We start from the raw sequence: 19,581 nt of genomic DNA on the forward strand, positions 1-19,581 counted from the left end.
CTTTGAACTCAGGGCCTCATGCTTGCTAGTCAGATGTTCTAACACTTGAGCCATGCCTTTTCAAAACCCTTTCAAACCTTTTAAACCTTTGCAAATCTTTTGAGGTTTTTAAAAATTATTTTTCTCTTGTAGAACTTGTTATCTAGTATTTAATGTTAATTATTGTGTGGACTAAACTGTTATAAACAACAGAGAACTATGTATTACTCCATGGCTTTGTGATTTTTTTATTAAGTAATATAGTAAATCTTTCCTGCTGTTAATGATTGCCAAAGGCATTTCAGATACAGAAAGAGTGGGTTTGTCAATGCAGTAATAATTTTCGTTGCTTCCCAGGTTCATTTTTATCATACATTTGAGTTACAGTAAAGTTGATTAAAATCTGCACCTGTGGTCAATTCTTTAGAAATACAAATGATTTTAATATTTATAAACAGTGTAGACAGGATTAGTGTTTCTGTTAACCAATGAGGTTAGTTTCTCCTTGAGGTTAGTTTCTGATCTTGTCCTTGGAAAGTTAATGGTGCCCCGTCTTTATTAGATTTATCCAGACAATTGGAATAAGCTACTCATGCCTTCCTTTTTTACCTACCTTCTACAGGTATTTTAAATTCTGTAAGCTTGTTTGGTGTTATTCTGTTGTGTCAGAATTTGTCAGTGGAAAATATTCTTTAAGTATTGTTAACATTTATTTATTTATTTATTTATTTATTTATCTGTGTATTTATTTATTTGTTTTGCAATACTAGGGACTGAACCCTGGGGTTAGTGCTTGCTACACAAGTACTGCTCTGCCACTTCAGTCATTCTCCCACCTCTTTTGTTTGTACTTTATTTTTGAGATAGGGTCTCACTAACTTTGCTTGACCTGGCCAAGAACTCATGATCACCTCTACCTCTGGAGTAACTGAGATTACAGGCATGTACCACCACACTTCTTGTTAGTATTTTAAATGTTGATAAACTATGTTACCTTTATCCCTCACTATGTGAGGTATTATAATACAGAATTATTTGAGGTTTGTAGGATTCCTTGCGGTGAACCTAAGTTCAACTTTGTGATGAGTATTTCCCTGATTTATCAGTTTCTATAAAAGATCAACTTTGTTAATAAAAAATTAGGATGAATTATCAATAATATGTGTTCCATATTTACTAGCTTCAAAGGAGGGATGTTAATCATGACTCTTTGAGCTAATAAGTCTTTTCTCACTGTATTTTGGGATACAGATAGAAATTATTTGCTATTTTTCTCTTTATGCATTTGATTATTCACAATAATTCAGAAAACTTTTATTAGTTGAAAATCTGATAAATAACCGTCTGTCAGTAGAATTTAGCTTTACTGCCTTGCTTTTCTCGTTTCTTTCGAGAATTGGATGATGGGGGTAGGGAATTAAATTTTGTATCATATATTCATCATATTCTGTTTTTGTAGTACTGGGGATTGAACCCAGGTCCTTGTACATGGCAGGTATACACTAAACCACTAAGCTACATCCCCATCCTAAGCATATTCTTAAGAGTATTTTATACTGCTAATATATTTTACTATCAATATGCTATTATCATCCATATTAAAATACATATATAGCTTCTATATTTCTTATATTATACAGTGTCTGACTTACTACTGAGTACAGTTATATTGCATGCAGTGCTTTATTCTACTGACAATATTAAAATGATGGCAATTATGTTAACACTAACTCTCATAGACAGTATTTATTAACAAGTGAAAGTTTTGAGACACTAAGACTTTTGATGTGTATTTTCTACCAATATTCTAGTTCCTAGAACAATGCTGATACATAGTGTATGCTCACCAACTGTTTGCAAAATGAAGGCATATGAGAAACAATAGACGGGAACAGACCTTATTTTACCTTTGTTCTAGAATGTTTTTGCCAGTTATGTGTATGTTTATTTGGAGACTCACACGCACATTGTATTGGGTTTTTTGTTTTGTTTTGTTTTAATTATTCTTCAGTAGGTGCGTGTGAACATTGTTGGTAGAGGATATATCTTCTGGCACAATAGTCAAATGAAGAATATGCAATCATTGTATCTAATTTCCCTATGTGCACCCTATAGTTTAAGAGTAGGTAATTTTTTTTATTCTCCAAATAATCTAATTCTTTAAAACATTGTAGCCAAAGATGACATCATTCATCTCATGTTTTAGAATGGTTCTTTTAGTTTGGCTTTACAAAATTCTATTAGTGTAATAATTTTTATGTATTTATTTTTATTTCTAATTTTTGTATTCAAAATGCTATCAACAAAATGACATTTAGTCTGCCTAAATCAATATATCTCTCTTCATTGCAGACTTAAGCTTATTTTATACATTTCAGTTGTAATTAATATAAGTTGGCATTTAATAGTTATATTGTGTCTAAATTTAGGTATTTAGATTATAAATTTGAAATCAAAAGTGTTCATATTGCTGGAACTTTTACATAATATTCTTAAGGCTGTATATTTTTTGAATTCCATTTCAAGTACATTAAAGGCTCTCAGAATTTATTTTACACATTTTTCACAATCTAGCAGATAATTGTTTTGTGATTTTTTTCCCAAGTTTTGGCTACTGAGATATATTCAGCTCAAAGATAAATCTTGTTTTTTACTCCCTTGACTTTGTTATAGAATGAATAGACGTTATTAAGGAAATAGGTCTGTCAAAATGCATATCATCAGTGCATGAACTTAAAGTGAATCCTAATAGATAATAATCCACCTGGAAAAAATGCCAAATGTTGCATTTTGATGTTAAATGGGCAATGTAATAGTTACTCATTTTTATTGTCAATCAGTATTTCCCTTTAGGAAAAAATAGAAACTATCATCTTTAATCTATCCTGATTAATATAGATTAAATGCAAAGGTTGAAAGTTGTAATTATCTTGGTTTCTACCCTAGTTCATCAGTAGAATAATCAGGTTTTAAAGATAAAGGTTAAAACTTTCTATGGTATTTCATGGGCTTTTAAAATCATAAATATAAGCATTTTAGAAGACATTTTTATGAGTAAGAGAAAGAGTTTAGTTCTAAATTACTAAATGTTAAGAGTGTTAAATTCTAATGTCCAAACACATTTTGTTAAAGACAAATCCACAGTGAACAATGTATTTGATAACATATTAACTTCCCTTGGGCAGTATATGGAGCATAATAAAAGTAATTCTTTCTAATAGTATGTTTTGGACTCAATGTCTGATTTTTAATTTCATCACTGCGTCAAAACCTGAAAGTAAACAACTACATATAAAATGCAGATTATAATCTCCGAGTAAGACTGTTTCTCCAAGTCTTACTTGGCAGATTCTAAATCATTTACTGCTTATACGACAAGTTTCTAGGAAACACACCCTAGGTAGTATAGTGGATGACAGATTTCCTAGCTGGGACCTAGACTGCTGCAGAAAAACTACCTCTATCCTTTCAGGGATTTTATCTCCACTTCACCTTGTTGCTCCTTCCAAGTACTCTCCAGGGTTCTGGGAAGGAATAAAGTTCTTCCTCCTGTAAACAGAGTATTGAACAAAATGTAGCTTTGGTACTGTCCAAGTTGTAATCACCAAAATACTCATTTGTATGTACATTTTGAAACCAACTAGTGAGTTCAGATAGATAGATAGGTAGATAGGTAGGTAGGTAGGTAGGTAGATAGGTAGATAGATAGATTAAACTCAGATTTTTAAAAGCTAGTTTTAAATTTTTAAGAATATAAGAACAATCAGTTTACAAGTAATACAATTATTTTGACTTGTTCAAACATTTCAGAAGACTACATAGCCAATCCGATAAAACTTAAAACTTCATTTTCTCTGAATTATTCAAAGACTAATTGGGGTATGAGTAAAATCATTTAGGTTTCTAAGTAGTTTTTGCCAAGTTTTGCTAAAATTACCCATTTCTATTAAAAGTTTTCTCTGATTAAGATTGATATGGTTAATTCATACACATGTGTACACACTCACCATTGGCCTCAAATATTTTATATTTAACTTTAATATTTATACTAGTTTTCACTTTATCAAAAGCAGTTTATTTTGCTATATTTAAATATTAATGGATTTGCTTTTTTAAATTCTTATATAAGAATTTTAACTGTAAGGTAATTTCCATAATTATGAGAAATGAATCAGCTTATTTTAGATATTTGTCTTTATCTTTTAAGTAATTAAAAATTAAAAGAACACTAGACACACACAGTTTATAGCATTTATTGGTATCTCTGGTTAATTATTTTCATTTATGTTGTATCACATTAAAATTATTTACATTGATACATTTTTATTTTTTGTGTACTTTTGATTATAAAGTTCACATTGTAAAATTGACTATATTCCATTTCTGAAAAAAAATACCCTTTAAACTAAGATTTCCTTTATAGATATGTCATCTGTTGATTAGCAAATGAACTCCTCTTTCTGAATAATTTACACATTTTGAATATTACATACTTATGGATATAGAAGCTTAGTTCACTTGCAAAATAGTACTTTTTAAAAAAATATTTACATGTTTTGCCTTGCCAGTGCTTTTTTTTAAAAAAATATTTCCTTGGTGATCCTTGATATCAAGGGCCTATATTTTCTTCTTTAATATGTTAAGAATACCAATGAAAGGCAGTCACCTTTTGCTCTATTTAGCATATATATACAGAACAACAGCCAGCACTTTTAATAAGCAATATGCTTCACTAGAGCTGCTGCAGAAACTAGATATGCTGGCCTACTGTGGTTCTAGCCTCTGTAACTTAATTTCCTAATCTATTTACCACCTATCTTTTACAATAAATGGATATGTATAGTGAACCTGTTGTATGTGTCATTTAGAATACTCAGAAATCATGCTTGAGTGCCTCTAGAAAATTTGTTTACTGACAATAAGGTTATAGTAAATCATATGAAAAGAATTCTTTTTTGACCTGTAACATTTTTCTGTTGTTACAAAAATGAAAGGTGTGTAATCTTTTTAGACCTTTATAGTAGAAAGTTATATATAGCAGAGCTAATATTACATATATATATGCATATTCTTACGGATATGTGCTTCCTGGAGGACGAAGTCTTCTTGAACAGATCAGTAATTTTATTTTTTAAAATGCTGTGCTCTGTCTTGTAGTCTTAGTGACTATATTTTGTAAAGCCAACAATCACTATGGATTTAGTGACATAAGTTTAATTATATAAGCATTATGTAGGAACATTTGAACTTAAAACATTTCTGGACAATTCAGTTGTTGTAGATAAAACCAATATTGGGAAACACTTTTTGATGAATTGAGGGGGTTTGTTTTGAATTTTGGCTCTTGTGCTTCCAGGCAGGTACCTTACTGCTTAAGCTATATCCCCAGCACTTTTGCTTTTTAGGTATTTTTTGAATACAGCTTTACAGTTATGCCCAGGCTGACCTGGACCACAATCCTCCTATTTATGCTTCCTGCATACCAGGGATAACAGGTGCTCACTACTGTGCCCAGTTTTTTATTGATTTAGTTGGAGGGCTCATGAACTTTTTGCCATGGCCCAGAACCATGATCCCCAAATTTCTGCCCCTGTATATATAATGGATAGGATTATAGGTATGAGGCACTTGTGCCCAGTTTTAATGAAAATTCCAGAAGCTCAGGTTCTAAGCTTGATCACAAATCTTAAAATACATAAGCAAAGTGGAGAAATGGTTTAATTTCTTTTTGTGTCGGTATCATTATTTTTAGTGTTCAACTCTAAATTCCCACATTCGTCTTTGCAGCACTAGCACATTATCTGACTCAGTTGATACTCATTAATAAATTTTTACTTCCATAATTTGTATTTAACTAAAATTTAATGTTAAAATTGTTCTATATTATACATCTAATATGTGTCATGGAAATTTTGTTTTAGATAAAATTTACAGTAATGTGAAATATTTGCTAGTTTTGTGGAACTATTGGTCTCCTGATTAGGAAACAGGAGTTGGAAACTAGCTCAGTAATTGAGATAATATGTGACCTTAAGATAATCATTTAAGTCTATTTCAGTTCTCCTTTTGTAAAAAAGTTGAACAAATAAAGAGTTTAATTTAGCTCATGTTGAAATTCAATAATATATACCTGAATTATATTTTCCTAAAATTTCTTGCACATTCTGAATTTAAAGATTATTTTGCAAAAAATACAGAATAATATAAAACTTTAAAATGTGAACTACGAGCTGATAAAATTCTGCTTTACTAACTACCATGGTAGTATGCCTTCCAGATTAAACACACACACACACAACTATAGGGTAGAAAAATTCAAAGGGCTGTAAAAATCATTCCCTTTTGTTACATATAAATTCTTTGGCAATATCTAGTGAGTTTCTTTCCTTCTGGGAAAGGAGAATGACTGACTGAGTTTTTTCTATTTGCAAAATTTTTCCCAGTCGGCAATATTATTATTTTATTATTTAGTGGTAATTTGAGATAAATAAATTAGCAGCCTACAAAAATGAATAAAACCTGAATATGAAACTTCATACAAAGCAGCCTGCTTTTCATGTATTGTAATATATCAGGCTTGGTAGCATATTTTGTTATATAACAATTATAAATTATATTTATGTCCAGCTAATGAGATTATTTGAATTCTCTGAAGAGGTGTTTGCCTCCAGAATTGCAGTCAATCTAGGGATAATTAATATGTGTCTACACGTGCTGGAACATTTGAAGGAAATGGTACTGTGTGAGGTCATGGCTGAACTGATGTTCAGCTAGCTATTCAGAATGTTTCTGAGAGTTTCCAAAGCCAGGTTTCTCTGCCCTCTGAATTAATGTAGAACTTCTAAGTAGTTCTGTATATTGTGTTTGCAGTATATCAAAGAAATTTTGGCAAATTATATGTTTTCTCTGCTTCACTTCTTAGCTCCAGTGGCTATTGGACAATTATGAGACAGCAGAAGGAGTGAGCCTTCCCAGAAGCACTCTGTACAACCACTACCTTCGACACTGTCAGGAACACAAACTGGACCCAGTCAATGCTGCCTCTTTTGGAAAACTAATAAGGTCAATTTTTATGGGGCTACGAACCAGGAGATTAGGCACTAGGTTAGTACTGAAATTTAAGATTATAAACTGTTTTTTCCTTTTCAAATTAAAGAAGTTTGGCATATTATTTGAGCAGGAGTACTTGATGACAGAATGATAACTTAAAAATATTGAATGAGCTTGTTTATTAACTCCATAGGAAAAGGAAAGTCATTGTTCAATGAATACTACCAAGCCAGAATGATGTGCTCTCGCTGGCAGTAACTGTGTGTCTTTGACAAGAGTGGGTTGTCAGACTACACAGAGATTAGCAGACAACTACTTAATGCAAGATTTGCATATGATATTTTAAAAATTATGTATCACTGTACTGGTTTTGAAAACAGCCATACTAAAGATAATAAACTTACACAGTAAATGAGAAGCTATTTATCTTCTGATTTTTAAAAAGCAAATTACAGTTGCTTTTATAAATAACTTTATTTGAATTGAATAAGAAATTAAAACTGAGATTTTCATTTCATTTCATAAAGCTGAGACCAATTAAAAGTCATTTTTGGCAAGCCTGCAAAATATAAGTATTTGAAGTCCTTGGTGATAAAATAGTCTTATTTTACCTCTCATTGAACTTTTATTTATTTATGTTCTTGCTTGCGAAACCATACATATGTGAGAGTAAATAAGGCATAGCTTCATTTCATAGAGAACAATGACGTGAAGGAACTTCAAGTTTCACTGTTTCCCTTCCTTTGGAAATAAATGAGTGTTTTTACTTACCAAATATGAAAAGAAAACAGTGGAGCTTCATTTTCATCTTTTCATAATTTTTATGAACTGAAAACAGTATTTCAAGCAGTTTGCAGTAAGATATGGATGTTTTAGGCTTTTAAATCTTAAAAGAATCATGTGCAAAGTATTGAAATAGAGATAATGCCCTGCACATTAAGTGACATACCTTTAATTGGTTATAAATAACAATGTTAAAGTATTACAGTAAAAATTTTTAATCTTAGCAAATTAAACAAAATGTAACTTCATTATATATTTACACTGAAAAGAGGAGTGAGTCAATGTTGTCAGGAAGAAAAGATTGATCTTTTCCTAAGCTGTCTCAAGGTTAAAGGCTATGATCCCTGTAACAGAAGCAAAAAGCATACCCATTTATTTAGTGTAAGTTTTGCATTACATGGAGCCTTCAGAAATAAGAACCCACGGAAGTAGAGAAAACTATGCATTTTATGCTATGACTGATGAAGAAGTGGACACTTCTAGAGAAACATGACTGGATAAAAAGGGATGTGATCTAAAATTTATAAATGGGGTGACTCAGTAAGATTCTTTATTCAGATTCTCTGTATCTTCAGAGATATGGACATTCCTTTCTTCTAGGTATAGAGAGGACCTTTCTAAAATGAGGGACTGATGACCCATTTCAGGGGAAGGTCAGCAAGTTTATGGCCCACTTTAGGCAGGAAACAGATGAGGGAAATTTTCTGTTTTCTATGGCCTGTTTTTGCTGTTTTCTGAAATTCCAAGGTGCCATCTTTTGGGATAGTTTGTCCTAAGCCCCATTACTCTGTTACTTTCATGAGATTTACAAGTTCTGTATGTATTTGAATTATGAATTATTTCTTTCTTTTTCATTTAAGTAAATGTATAGCTTTCGGATATCTGTGGGGGTCAATTATCTCATAAATACATTTTCTTCTCTCTGTACTTTAGAAGATAGTATGCTTTAAATTTCAAAATATGATTGTTTTTTCAGACTAAAGGATCTAGCTTTCATTCCCCTGAAAAGAAAGTTTTTTGTTTCTTTACTATTTTTTTCCCCAAACCAGGAAAATCATTATTTGGGGACCTAACCTACTATCTCCTAGCTGATGGCTTAGTGGTTACACATATAGTGCCAATATTTTGCAACTCTGGGCTTTATTCAACATTCTAATAGCTGTATTGTTGTGCTGCTTTTGTTACTGAAAAGGATTTCAATGGATCCTCTTTTGAGGCTCCATTCAAACCTTGAAACACATCTTTTAAATAGAAAGGAACAAACTTGGGGTTGTTTGGGTTTGTGAATGAGTAGAATCCATATTCTCTAAGTACTTTTTTCAATATTGCATAGCTTTTACTTTCTGATTCCCCCAATGTCTTGTGTCTCTTTTAAAATTATACACAGTGTTTGCAATTGAGTTGGAAAACAAAGCTTAGAAGAATTAGGAGAAAATAAATGCTATGCTTAAGTTCAAACAAATGAAGTATTAGAAAGAAGAACTCTAATAGAGAAAAACTGATAATGGTAGGAATGAAGTCAGAGATGTTTCCTGCCATGTAAACTGGTACCTAGTTTCAGCTCCTAATCCAAGAAAGAAAAAAAATTTGGAAAAATAATGAGGCAAACTAAATTGAATTTTTAAAGTGAATTGTAATGTGGAAGTATTATCCATCAGTAAAATTACCTGGTGAAATTACTGAAACCAAAGTAAATGAAACAAAGGCGAATTAAAAGGTACGGTTTCTTTGATTCCATTTTCAAACTTAGTTTAAGCAAAGGTAACCATGAATATGCTTCTCTCCCCAAACCATTCCCAATGGAATAAAAATATTCCCCACCCAACCAAAATGCTAATTTGTAGGAAACCTAAAAGAAATCAGTCTATTTATTTGGAGTCTTACATGAGAATCCTCATTCTTTTTACTTTGTGCTTTTTTCCTATGATTAAATCTGCTTGCTTGCTACTGCTACCTCTACTCGTTACTGTCCTCCAGTGTGTATGAGAGAACACTTATTTGTGTTCATGGTCTTTTTGTTTTTGCTATATTCTTCAGTGGATTTTGAAGACAAGATCTAGTATCTCCAAGTGGAAGGCCTTTCTTTAATGTTTTCATTTATGTTTTATTTTGCTGAAAGCAAAATAGGTATTCAAATGCTCTATAGTTAAAACTAGCACTATTATTTTAAAAATATTCAATGTCTCTTCATATATAGGGGTTCGTATGTTTGTTAATCTTGAAACTAAAATTATGCTGTATTCTTATAAAAAATATTTAATCCACACTAAGCTTACATTTCTTTTTGTAAATGAAAGAAAAAATTGGAAAGAACACTGATGTCTTGCTATATTTAGACTTGCGAAAAACCATTTTCTCTTTGCAAAAATTTACATATTTAAAATGGTATTTTTATAAGAATTTGCAAGTCCCATTCAGGGCAAAACTTGTCTAGCATACATGGTTTTTCTCATGAACTAGGGAAATTGTGATATTTTTTATTCCAGGTAGAAACTTGACATTTCCACAGAGAAATTTCACCAAGTCTGTTGTGACATACCTTATTCATCCTACAAAACAGATATGTTGATAAAAACAGAGACTAATAAAATGTGTTTCAAAATCAATTAATGTGTTATTCCTTTTTAGGTTTCAAAATATTAAATAATAGACTTCACTACAGAATCTTTTAGCAGTAAAGTTATCTTATTTCATCATTCCTAGATTAAAGACAAAAATGTATAAACCTTGTCCAGAACAACATAATTAAGATTTTTTGTGTATGTTCTGAATAGCCACATTACAACAAATTCATGTTTATTGTGCAACCCTGTGTGCTGTTAAGGAGTTTTAATTGGCCAAAACCTTTTTCCCACCATTACTCCTTCTAAATTAAGTTTAAAATGTAAATTTAAAAATAAAATTAATTTGATTTGAACAAATAGATAGTTTGGCTAATGTTTAAATGAAAGTTTACAAGGAAATATTTGTGTTAGGACCTTTAGCTAATTTAGAATCTTATTTTGATTATTCAGATGTTGCCACTATAAGGGTATCGCAGAAAAGTTAAATCATAAACATATAACATTAATATGCTGCTTTTACTTAACTTTTTCAGTGTGAAGTTAAATGGGTATCCCATGTGGTTAATACTGGTTTGACTAACTTTTCATGTTTCCAATGTTTATTGCTCTTTTATGAAGAGGAAACTCCAAATACCACTACTATGGGATTCGCGTGAAGCCAGATTCCCCTCTTAATCGTCTACAAGAAGATATGCAGTATATGGCTATGAGACAGCAACCCATGCAACAGAAACAAAGGTAGACTCTAAAGTTATTGCTGATACATCAAAGCTATGTATATCTTAATTGCTTATGTCTCCATTTTCTGAACAAATAGGCCAAATACATAAGTACACAAGGACGTTGCTACTCCTGTCATGCTTTCACTCACAATGGATAATTCTTAAATATGGTTTAGACTTTCATTTATACTAGTTTCCAAATTAAAAAAAAAATTACTCATCCTTTTATCAATTTGGCCCCTTTTAAGGTGTCATCCCATAAGGATAAGAAGCATAGAGAAACGCAGGGAAATGAAACACAAAACATAAGGAGCATTCCCAAGCAAATATCAACAGGAGAAATTTGTTTCAGCATTCAGGACTTTCTATCTGCACATCATTCAACTCATTCTTTTTTGACCAAGTATGGAATCCTGCAGAATTCTTGGGACTTCTTACATTTTCTTTGAATCCAGTTTTCACAAACATGGAATTAAATAGCTGTAAGAGATAGCATACATTCCCAGATGGATGAATAGATGAATGGATGGATAGATGGATGAATAATAGTATTATATATCTTATTTCTAAAAAATATCTCTGTCTTGTCTGACCTTGTAACCCTATGAGAATCGAAGCATTAGCAACCTTTTTCAGATGTATCACAGGAAGGTTAAGTGGTTTGCAAAAGCCCATAAATAACTGTTGCATAGCCAAAGACCTTCTATCCCATGTGACTTTTGTCTCAATTTAAAGTTATCTACCCTCTTTGCCAGCATAATTCAACAATGCCCTGTAGTTATGGTGTTTCTTTTCAGGTGAACATGTAAAATTAGATAGGAGAAATGAGGCATCTGCTTAAGTCCTAACCCATTGATCTGGAATGATTAGTTGCATTGTCCAGAACTCTACATCCATACCCGTTTAGTCTGAAGCTCTAAGACACTGCTGGAGAAAAAATATAAGACATGGTAGTTCTTCATCTGTTTAGTCAGCAAACACTGATTGAATCTCTAGTGTGTTCTAGATCTTTCATGCAGATAATACACAGTTCCTACCTTTGAGGACTTAAAACATTAAAGTAGAAGCTTGTGAGGTTGGAAAAAAAAAGGAATATAATGCAATCTGAGATACGCTTTAAAAAAAACAGGTTTAACAAGGAACTTTAGAATACAGAGTAATTTCCAGGAAACTCTGAGAGATGGAAGTTTGGAAAATTGCATAGATTGCTGAATTTGAGTAGGGGCTAATAGGAGTCTGGAAAAGAAATATTCAGGCAGAAGGACAGTGTAAACATAAGAACCTGTGAATAAAGTGCAAGATGTCTTTGGTAAATGGTCCATGATTTGGTGAGGTTGGTATTACAGAAGGAAAATTGAAAAGACAGTTGAATAGTTCAGTTGTAGATGCTATTTAAGGAGTAATTGGGATCATATATTAAGGGATTTCGTTGTATATCAAGCTAATAAGTTTATTCTTTGTGCAGAACATAGCTTTGAAGCTATTTAAGGCTTTGAAGCAAAACAATGAAACTTTGATTTTTTCTAGAGAGATGACTTTTTGATTTGGGTCAAGACATATTTAATGGGAAGAGACTGGAGGTAAGGACATAATTAACACACATAATTTTCAGTGTATGTGTTCTACCCTGAAGACTCAGTTTGAGATTGATTATTATATAAAGGTATCTCAAGGATTTTAGATTTTTAACTACTGATTCTCAATGCTTTTTTTAAATTGTTGAGTCTTATTTTTTTATATATAGCCAATGAAACATATTAAGAAGGGCTCTGAAAAAATAAAATAAGTCATAGGCTAGTAACTTATGGTTGGAGATAGTTTGTATGAATTGTAATAAACTGTTACTATCTTGGGTTATGATTATTTTTCCATTTATTAGGAGCAAAATTTACAGCTTTTACCTTCTGGTACAATCTCAGCCCTCATACATAACTACACTGCACATATAATGTGCACAAATAATGATGAAATCAAGAAAAAGAAAAAGATTGATTCAGAAATAACTTAATGAACCTTAAATATGAACAAAAAGTTAATAAATTGTACCTAAGATAGCTGAAACCACTTCTTCCTGTGACTTAACTATAAGGAAATCTAGTAAGCTTTCGTGGAAATGGAAGTTTTCAAGGGACTTTATTTATAAAAAGCCTGAGTTAGTTAGCGAGAGATGAGGTTTTCTGTGGATTCCTATGAAACAGATTCCAGAGTTGTAAATGTTAGGGAGCCATGAAAATCCCTGTAAACTCCATGTAGTGATCATTGCTGTTAGAAATAGGTACAACATGGGTGCATTTACGAAGAGATGTAAAATTATCAATAATAATATATCCTGCCAACTTTTAGTTTCTTGTAGAGTTTGCTTTCTTATGAAGTAAGAATGTCAAAGAACCAAATAAGTACTGGATCTTATTTTTTTTTTTTATGATGCAAGTTCTGTATTGTGGACAGGTGCTCTTGAAATGGCTTCTTGTTATAATCATTGCAGTGTTAGTGTCAATTGCACTAACACTGTTAGTGCATTTGTGTATTGTGTTAGAAGAGAAGGGAACTTTGGTTGTATTTCTGAAGGAAGCTATCCACTGACACATGGATAGGCCATAACTGAACCCAATTACCCCATTGTGTAAAAGTACTTAGATAGGAGAGAACAAGTTTCTCTTCATAAGTACAGATTTAAGGGTGAAATTAAGAGTACTTTTTGAAAATGATGGAAAAGTAACTTACTAAATCATTTATCTGATGTCTTAAAAATTATAAAGTAATTCTGAAATTTACATAATTCTACTGAAGTTACTAAAATTATTGAAATATAAGAGACCTATACTCTCTTTTTTTAAAATGCAAGTATTATGTGAGGGTTTTAAAATATTTTATAACTGGTTTTAGTGTTTAACATTTCAGAATATTCAGATTTTTTTAAATACCTGAAGAATCAGGGAATGTATCTGTGTTTCCATTATCTTCTGTAATTGCAAATTACGTGGTTCATGTATTCAAACAATGAAAAAATTTCATGTATGTGCATTGGTCATGTTCTCAGTTGAATTTAAGTTTTGGTGCTCAATTTGTAAATGTTTTCTAATTAATTTGGAATTATAATAGTTGCAGGGGAAATAGTGATTATTATTTTCTGTAGCTTTACAATATCTTTCGCTCCTTTATATAAGTAATCTCATTTACCAGTTTGTTAGGGTAGTATGGGAAATATCCACTTACCTGCAAATCAGAATCCCAGAAACATCACAGTGTGGAACATGGCCATGAAGTATGGAAATAAATGAAAAAAGCTTCTGATTGAAAAGCAGATGTCACAAAGCCCATAGTTTCACATACTTGAAAAGATGAATCCATCTTCAAGCCATTTAACTAAAATAAAGGAGCATATTAGAGCTCAATGCACAGACAATCATGGAATATGATAACAGTCTGTGGACATTCACTGTTGGGACAGATGTGTATGTTTTCAAATGTCTCCTATTGAAAATATATAAAAATAAATTTTTGCATTTAAATTAGATAATCTTCATTTTTTTAAAGGACATTCAATCATGGACTTATTTGCTTACTCTAATTTTGGCAATACATAAGTTAGGTTATCAAAGAGAAAAAGGATGTAAGTCATTTTCAGCTGTACAAACTCAGTAAAAATGTTTGATACAGTTTATTTTTAATACTAAAAAGAAGTACAGAGAATGTTGGCACGTATATTTTATTCTTCCAAATCTGGTAGTGAAAGTGGTGAAATGAAACCAAGAGATATTGACAAGGTGCTTTACTCTGTGTGATCCCAGTAGCCATTCTCAAAATATTAAAATGCATTTATCATTTCTTTATCAAATACATATAACTTCCAGTTGTATACAGAATATGAGCATCACATGTAAAAGGTTCATAGAATGTTAGAACCAGAAGAAGAGAGCACCTAGTCCAACCCATCCTCTTGAGAAGAAAATGGAAGCCCATGAAGATAATACAATCATGTAGCAACCTGGAAAGAACCCAGTCCTTTTGTCTTTATTCTCATAAGATAACCCAAACAGAACTATACACTTGTAGTAAAAGCTTGCCTTTGTAATAAAGGAAGAAATTACATTTTTATTGTTGTTGTTGTGGTACTGGGGCTTGAACTCAAGGACTACACCTGAACCCACTCCATCAGTCCTTTTTAGTGATGTGTTTTTTTGAGATAGGGTCTCATGAACTATTTGCTCAGGCTGTCTTTGAACCGCAGTCCTTCTGATCTCTGCCTTCTGAGTAACTAGGATTATAAATATGAACCACAGGCGCCTGGCAGAAGTTGCATTTTTATTAACTATGTTTTAACTAATTAAGGAATGTATCACTTACTATCTATGGTCTCTTGACAAGAGTTGTAGTCCAGGAAACAGTGAAAGTTTATGGCACTGAGTGGGGAAGAGAAGAGGTCTGGTAGAAAGATGGTATATCAAGACTACTTTTTTTTTATGTTGACATATGCATGTTCCTAAGAAGTGAAGGATAACTTCTTAGAACCTTTGTTACTAGAAGAACTTTCTTAATGTAGGGTTCATAGACTAGTTGAAAGAACGTTGTATTTAGAATTAGAAGACAGAGATTTAAGTACAGGCTATTTTGATACTTTTGTATGATATATGATCTAATTTCACTAAGATTAATTTCTTCATCTGCAAAAATAGATATTGTATAGACTACTTCAGACTGTTTTGAAGTTCAAATGAAAAAAAAGAAAACTGTAAACACACTCAAGTGTTAGATTATTATTATTATTATGATACTGTAAGTACTGCAGAAACATCTTTAGGAATATTATGGTATTTTAGAAGAGAATGCAGCCTGGAAATTAGGCAGGTGTGGCTCCTGTTTCTCTATACTTCTTGGCTAATGGTTTCCAACTTTGATTAGTGTTAATAGTTTATCATTACCTTTCTAGACCACTAACTCTTTGCAGTCATTATAGAGCTAAGCATCTAGTACTGGTTAATTGCTCTGAGGCAACTCAGGGTGGCAAGAGTCTTTATTTAGTAAGATTATCTGGTGCCTGTGCATTTGGCTTATTGAAGACAAATAAGAAATCTTGACACTGATTTCCAGAGTTTTTAATGCTCACTGTGCCACTGCACTAGTCCCTGATGTAATGATCATATTTTCCATTGAGGTCAGGAGAATCATCAAGAATCATGCCTCCATAACTATTGAACTGTCGTAACTCATGTAACATTTGAGAATAGTAAGTTACCACTTATCCTCCTGATAAGTCTTTACTAAACATTAAAAATATTCTTCAAAAGCACTTTATATGTAAGATCTCATTTGAAATTATATTGTCATTTACTGAAAGGAAAATAGACCCAATAATTTTTTCTGTATGCAGGAAGCTAACTAATTTATTTTTTCCTAGATAGAGCCTCAGATACCTGTTTTAGTTTTTATTTATGTTCTTACATCAGGTGGAGCCATTCTATTCTCCAAATAAATAAGGTGAAGAGGGATATCTCTCTGGAATATGTGTAACAGAAAGGGCGAGCTGTAAATTTTTAAAAAGTGTCACACATATATATTTGTAGCAAGAATGTAACTGCTTTCCATAGTTAACTATAAATTACTTGTACTAAGAGCTCTCAAGAAATCTGTCTGAATAGGAAATAGTATCTGCCTCTTTCAACATTGCATCCTTAGTACTTAGGAAGGCACTGAATACATTGTTAATGTGTTTATTAAATAAATAAATTATCTTCATCATTTAACCAACAGCTTTGACCTACTTTCCCTGCTGCAGTTATTCACAACCGCATTTGAATTTAATTTTTTCCTCCTCTCCTTGTCCAGTTGTAAATGTGGCGTGAATGAAGAGACAGATACTCTGAGGATTGCCAAAAAGAATTGAAGAGATGAAATTGTATTGCTAGTCAACAAGATTGATGTCAGAAGTCATTTAGATGACTTATATTTAATTTGACATGAAAGAGTTACTGAAAGAATTCACTTGCTCTGAAAGAACAGATCTCTTCACATGCACTATTTTCTACTGATTCATTCATGTTTATATTACTTGGTTCATTTCAGATAATCTAAAGACTTGCTGGGACAACTTTTCCAAAGCAGATTATGAGATGCCAGGAGAAAAATCTAGCCTCTTGTCCTGATTATTAGCTAAACATTTTTATTTGTTCATGAAAATTAAATGATCGCATACTTTCAGGAATTATAAACACATTATTGACTGTTTGCCTATACCATTCATATTTTTGTATGTGCATTTTCTAGCTGCTTTGAAAGGACTTTTCCAAATGTTTTAGTGCATTGCAAATCTTTCCACTTGATACTGTTATTTAAATATATATCACCCTTTGCCTTCCATTTCTATTGCTTCTGTATCCGTACTTGTAAAAATATTGACAGAATATTACATTTATAGGAGAGTTACAACCATCCAAGTCCTAAATAACAGCTATAGCTAACCCCATGGGGGAAGATTCCTAGTAATTTCCAAGTTTTCTGTGTTAGTGACAGGTTTCATGCGTGTACTCAGCTATTAAAGCATTAGAGTTTCTTTCATATCTTAATCATTAACAACTTTAGCTCTTATTGCCCATGGAGTTGCAAGCTGTTAAAATGATCATTTTCCTCTTACTAATTTTGAAACTAAGAGCTGTTTCTTCCTCTGATACAGTGCAGGTCTCTCCCAAGAGAACACACAATTCAGGGGCACTAAGAATTTACAATGGAAAAACTTAATCTAAAAATGATGAATTTGTAAAATAAATGGAGGTGAAAGGAGGCTAATACTCTTAAATACTAAAGAGTTTAATTTTTAATGCATTCAGCATGGAAGTTCTTTGGGTTTTTTTCTCAGTAGAAATTGTCTCTATTTTTTACAATTAATATTTTTGGTGGTTATTTTATGAAAAATTTATAAGGCTGGAAATCTAAAAGTTATGTTTTAATACTAAAAGGTCAATTAAAATTCAGTCAGAATTAAGATAATGTAGAATTATCATATTAAGTTAATAGAATATTTTAAAGCTTTAAAATACTGTATTTATACTTTGCCTTTTTAAAACTATATACCCACAGTGTTTTACTCATAGTAAATTCTCAACAAATATTTGCTAAATTAATAGGTTAAAACAATTGTTGGTGTGATAAAATTAAATATGTATCTTGAGCATTCATTCATCTGTCCATTTAAGGATTATTGTGTATCCCAATGTACTTTATGGAAAAAAATAGAAAATTAATGACTTAATTTTTGAAAAATGACTATTCTTTATTGTTCATGGTTATATTTATACAACATTGGGCAAATGTATTAGAACAAAAAGCTTCTATAGACTAGGAATATGCAAGCTACTTAAGAAATACCTCTGAAGGTATACCAATTCTAAGCCCAATTTCAAAGATTTTGTTAGATAGATCTAATGTGAGACTAGGCATTTGAATTTTATGGAAAGTATTATAGTTTCAAAATGACCAGTAGATCATCTATAACCATTTCTTCCAAGAATAATGAATAGTCACAATATTTGTTTAGTTTATGTTTAATGTGATTATTCTTGACTCTCTCTTAAGCTGTCTTCTGATCTGGGAAAATCCAACCCCCTGAGGTGATGGTAGAGATAATATGTTTTCCTTAGGCAGTTATCAAGAGAGCGAACATCTCCCCTTTCTCCAGCCAAATTTCTGACTTCTGGGGATTCCTTCTAAGCATTGATCCAATGCCAGGCAATCTACTATGTATATGCCACTCTGTGATTCATATCTTAAAGCAAGAGAGCTAAAGTTAGGATGACCTGGAAACTCTTTCATTCTTACAGGCTCCCAAGTGCTCCTTGCCCTTTCTTGTGTCATTCTTTATAACACAAATCCCTTCAGACTTTACTCTTAGCCCTTTCTCCCAAGCAGCACAACATAAGGCTCTGACTTACAGAGAAAAGATAGTACATCTTTGGTTATCTTTCGATCCATTATCCATCCTGCTACTTTTGCTCTTTTGTATATATTTTCTGAGTTTATTTTTGTTCTCTACTATATAAGACCTTATTCTAAGTACAGAATATATCTATTTTTCCTATAAGCTGGTTTTGACACATTGTCTACCACATAATACAGTATATCTCTTAATTAGTACTTCACATTCAGTATCATTAAGCCTAATCATATGTTAATTTTGATTGCACATTAAAAATACGTCTCTTTCCTTTAGAAATATCCACTGTCTATGATACCTGCAGCCATCACTGTCTTCCTAAAGAAGCAAAAACTTTTGCTTTAAGGCTACAGGCTCACTAAGCACTGTGTACAAGGAGATTGTACCATAGCATCTGTCCTCTGAAAACTTAACATTCTAAGGGAAATATATGTCTTGTTTTTGTTTAATTCCACTTGACCTTAAATTTCTTGCCTGTTATACTAGATGCTGTGTAGAACAAAGGAATATGATAAAGCTTAGCAATGCAAAGTTACCATAATTGATTCATAATCCA

General features: G+C 31.8%; 1 protein-coding gene across 2 annotated transcripts in view; it reads left to right on the plus strand.

Moving 5' to 3' along the window:
- Positions 1 to 19,581, plus strand: part of Rfx3 (regulatory factor X3) — a 194,637-nt gene that overhangs the window by 123,353 nt on the left and 51,703 nt on the right. For both annotated transcript variants that reach the window (XR_012440462.1, XM_074051958.1), the window contains exons 6-7: positions 6,902 to 7,083; positions 10,995 to 11,114. Coding sequence is in view for 1 of the 2 variants with exons in the window: in XM_074051958.1 (XP_073908059.1) it covers positions 6,902 to 7,083; positions 10,995 to 11,114 (302 nt within the window). In the remaining variant the exon portion in view is untranslated. The remainder of the gene's footprint in view (positions 1 to 6,901; positions 7,084 to 10,994; positions 11,115 to 19,581) is intronic.

The sequence above is a fragment of the Castor canadensis genome, chromosome 13 (assembly GCF_047511655.1).
Source record: "Castor canadensis chromosome 13, mCasCan1.hap1v2, whole genome shotgun sequence".
Classification (NCBI taxonomy): domain Eukaryota; kingdom Metazoa; phylum Chordata; class Mammalia; order Rodentia; family Castoridae; genus Castor; species Castor canadensis.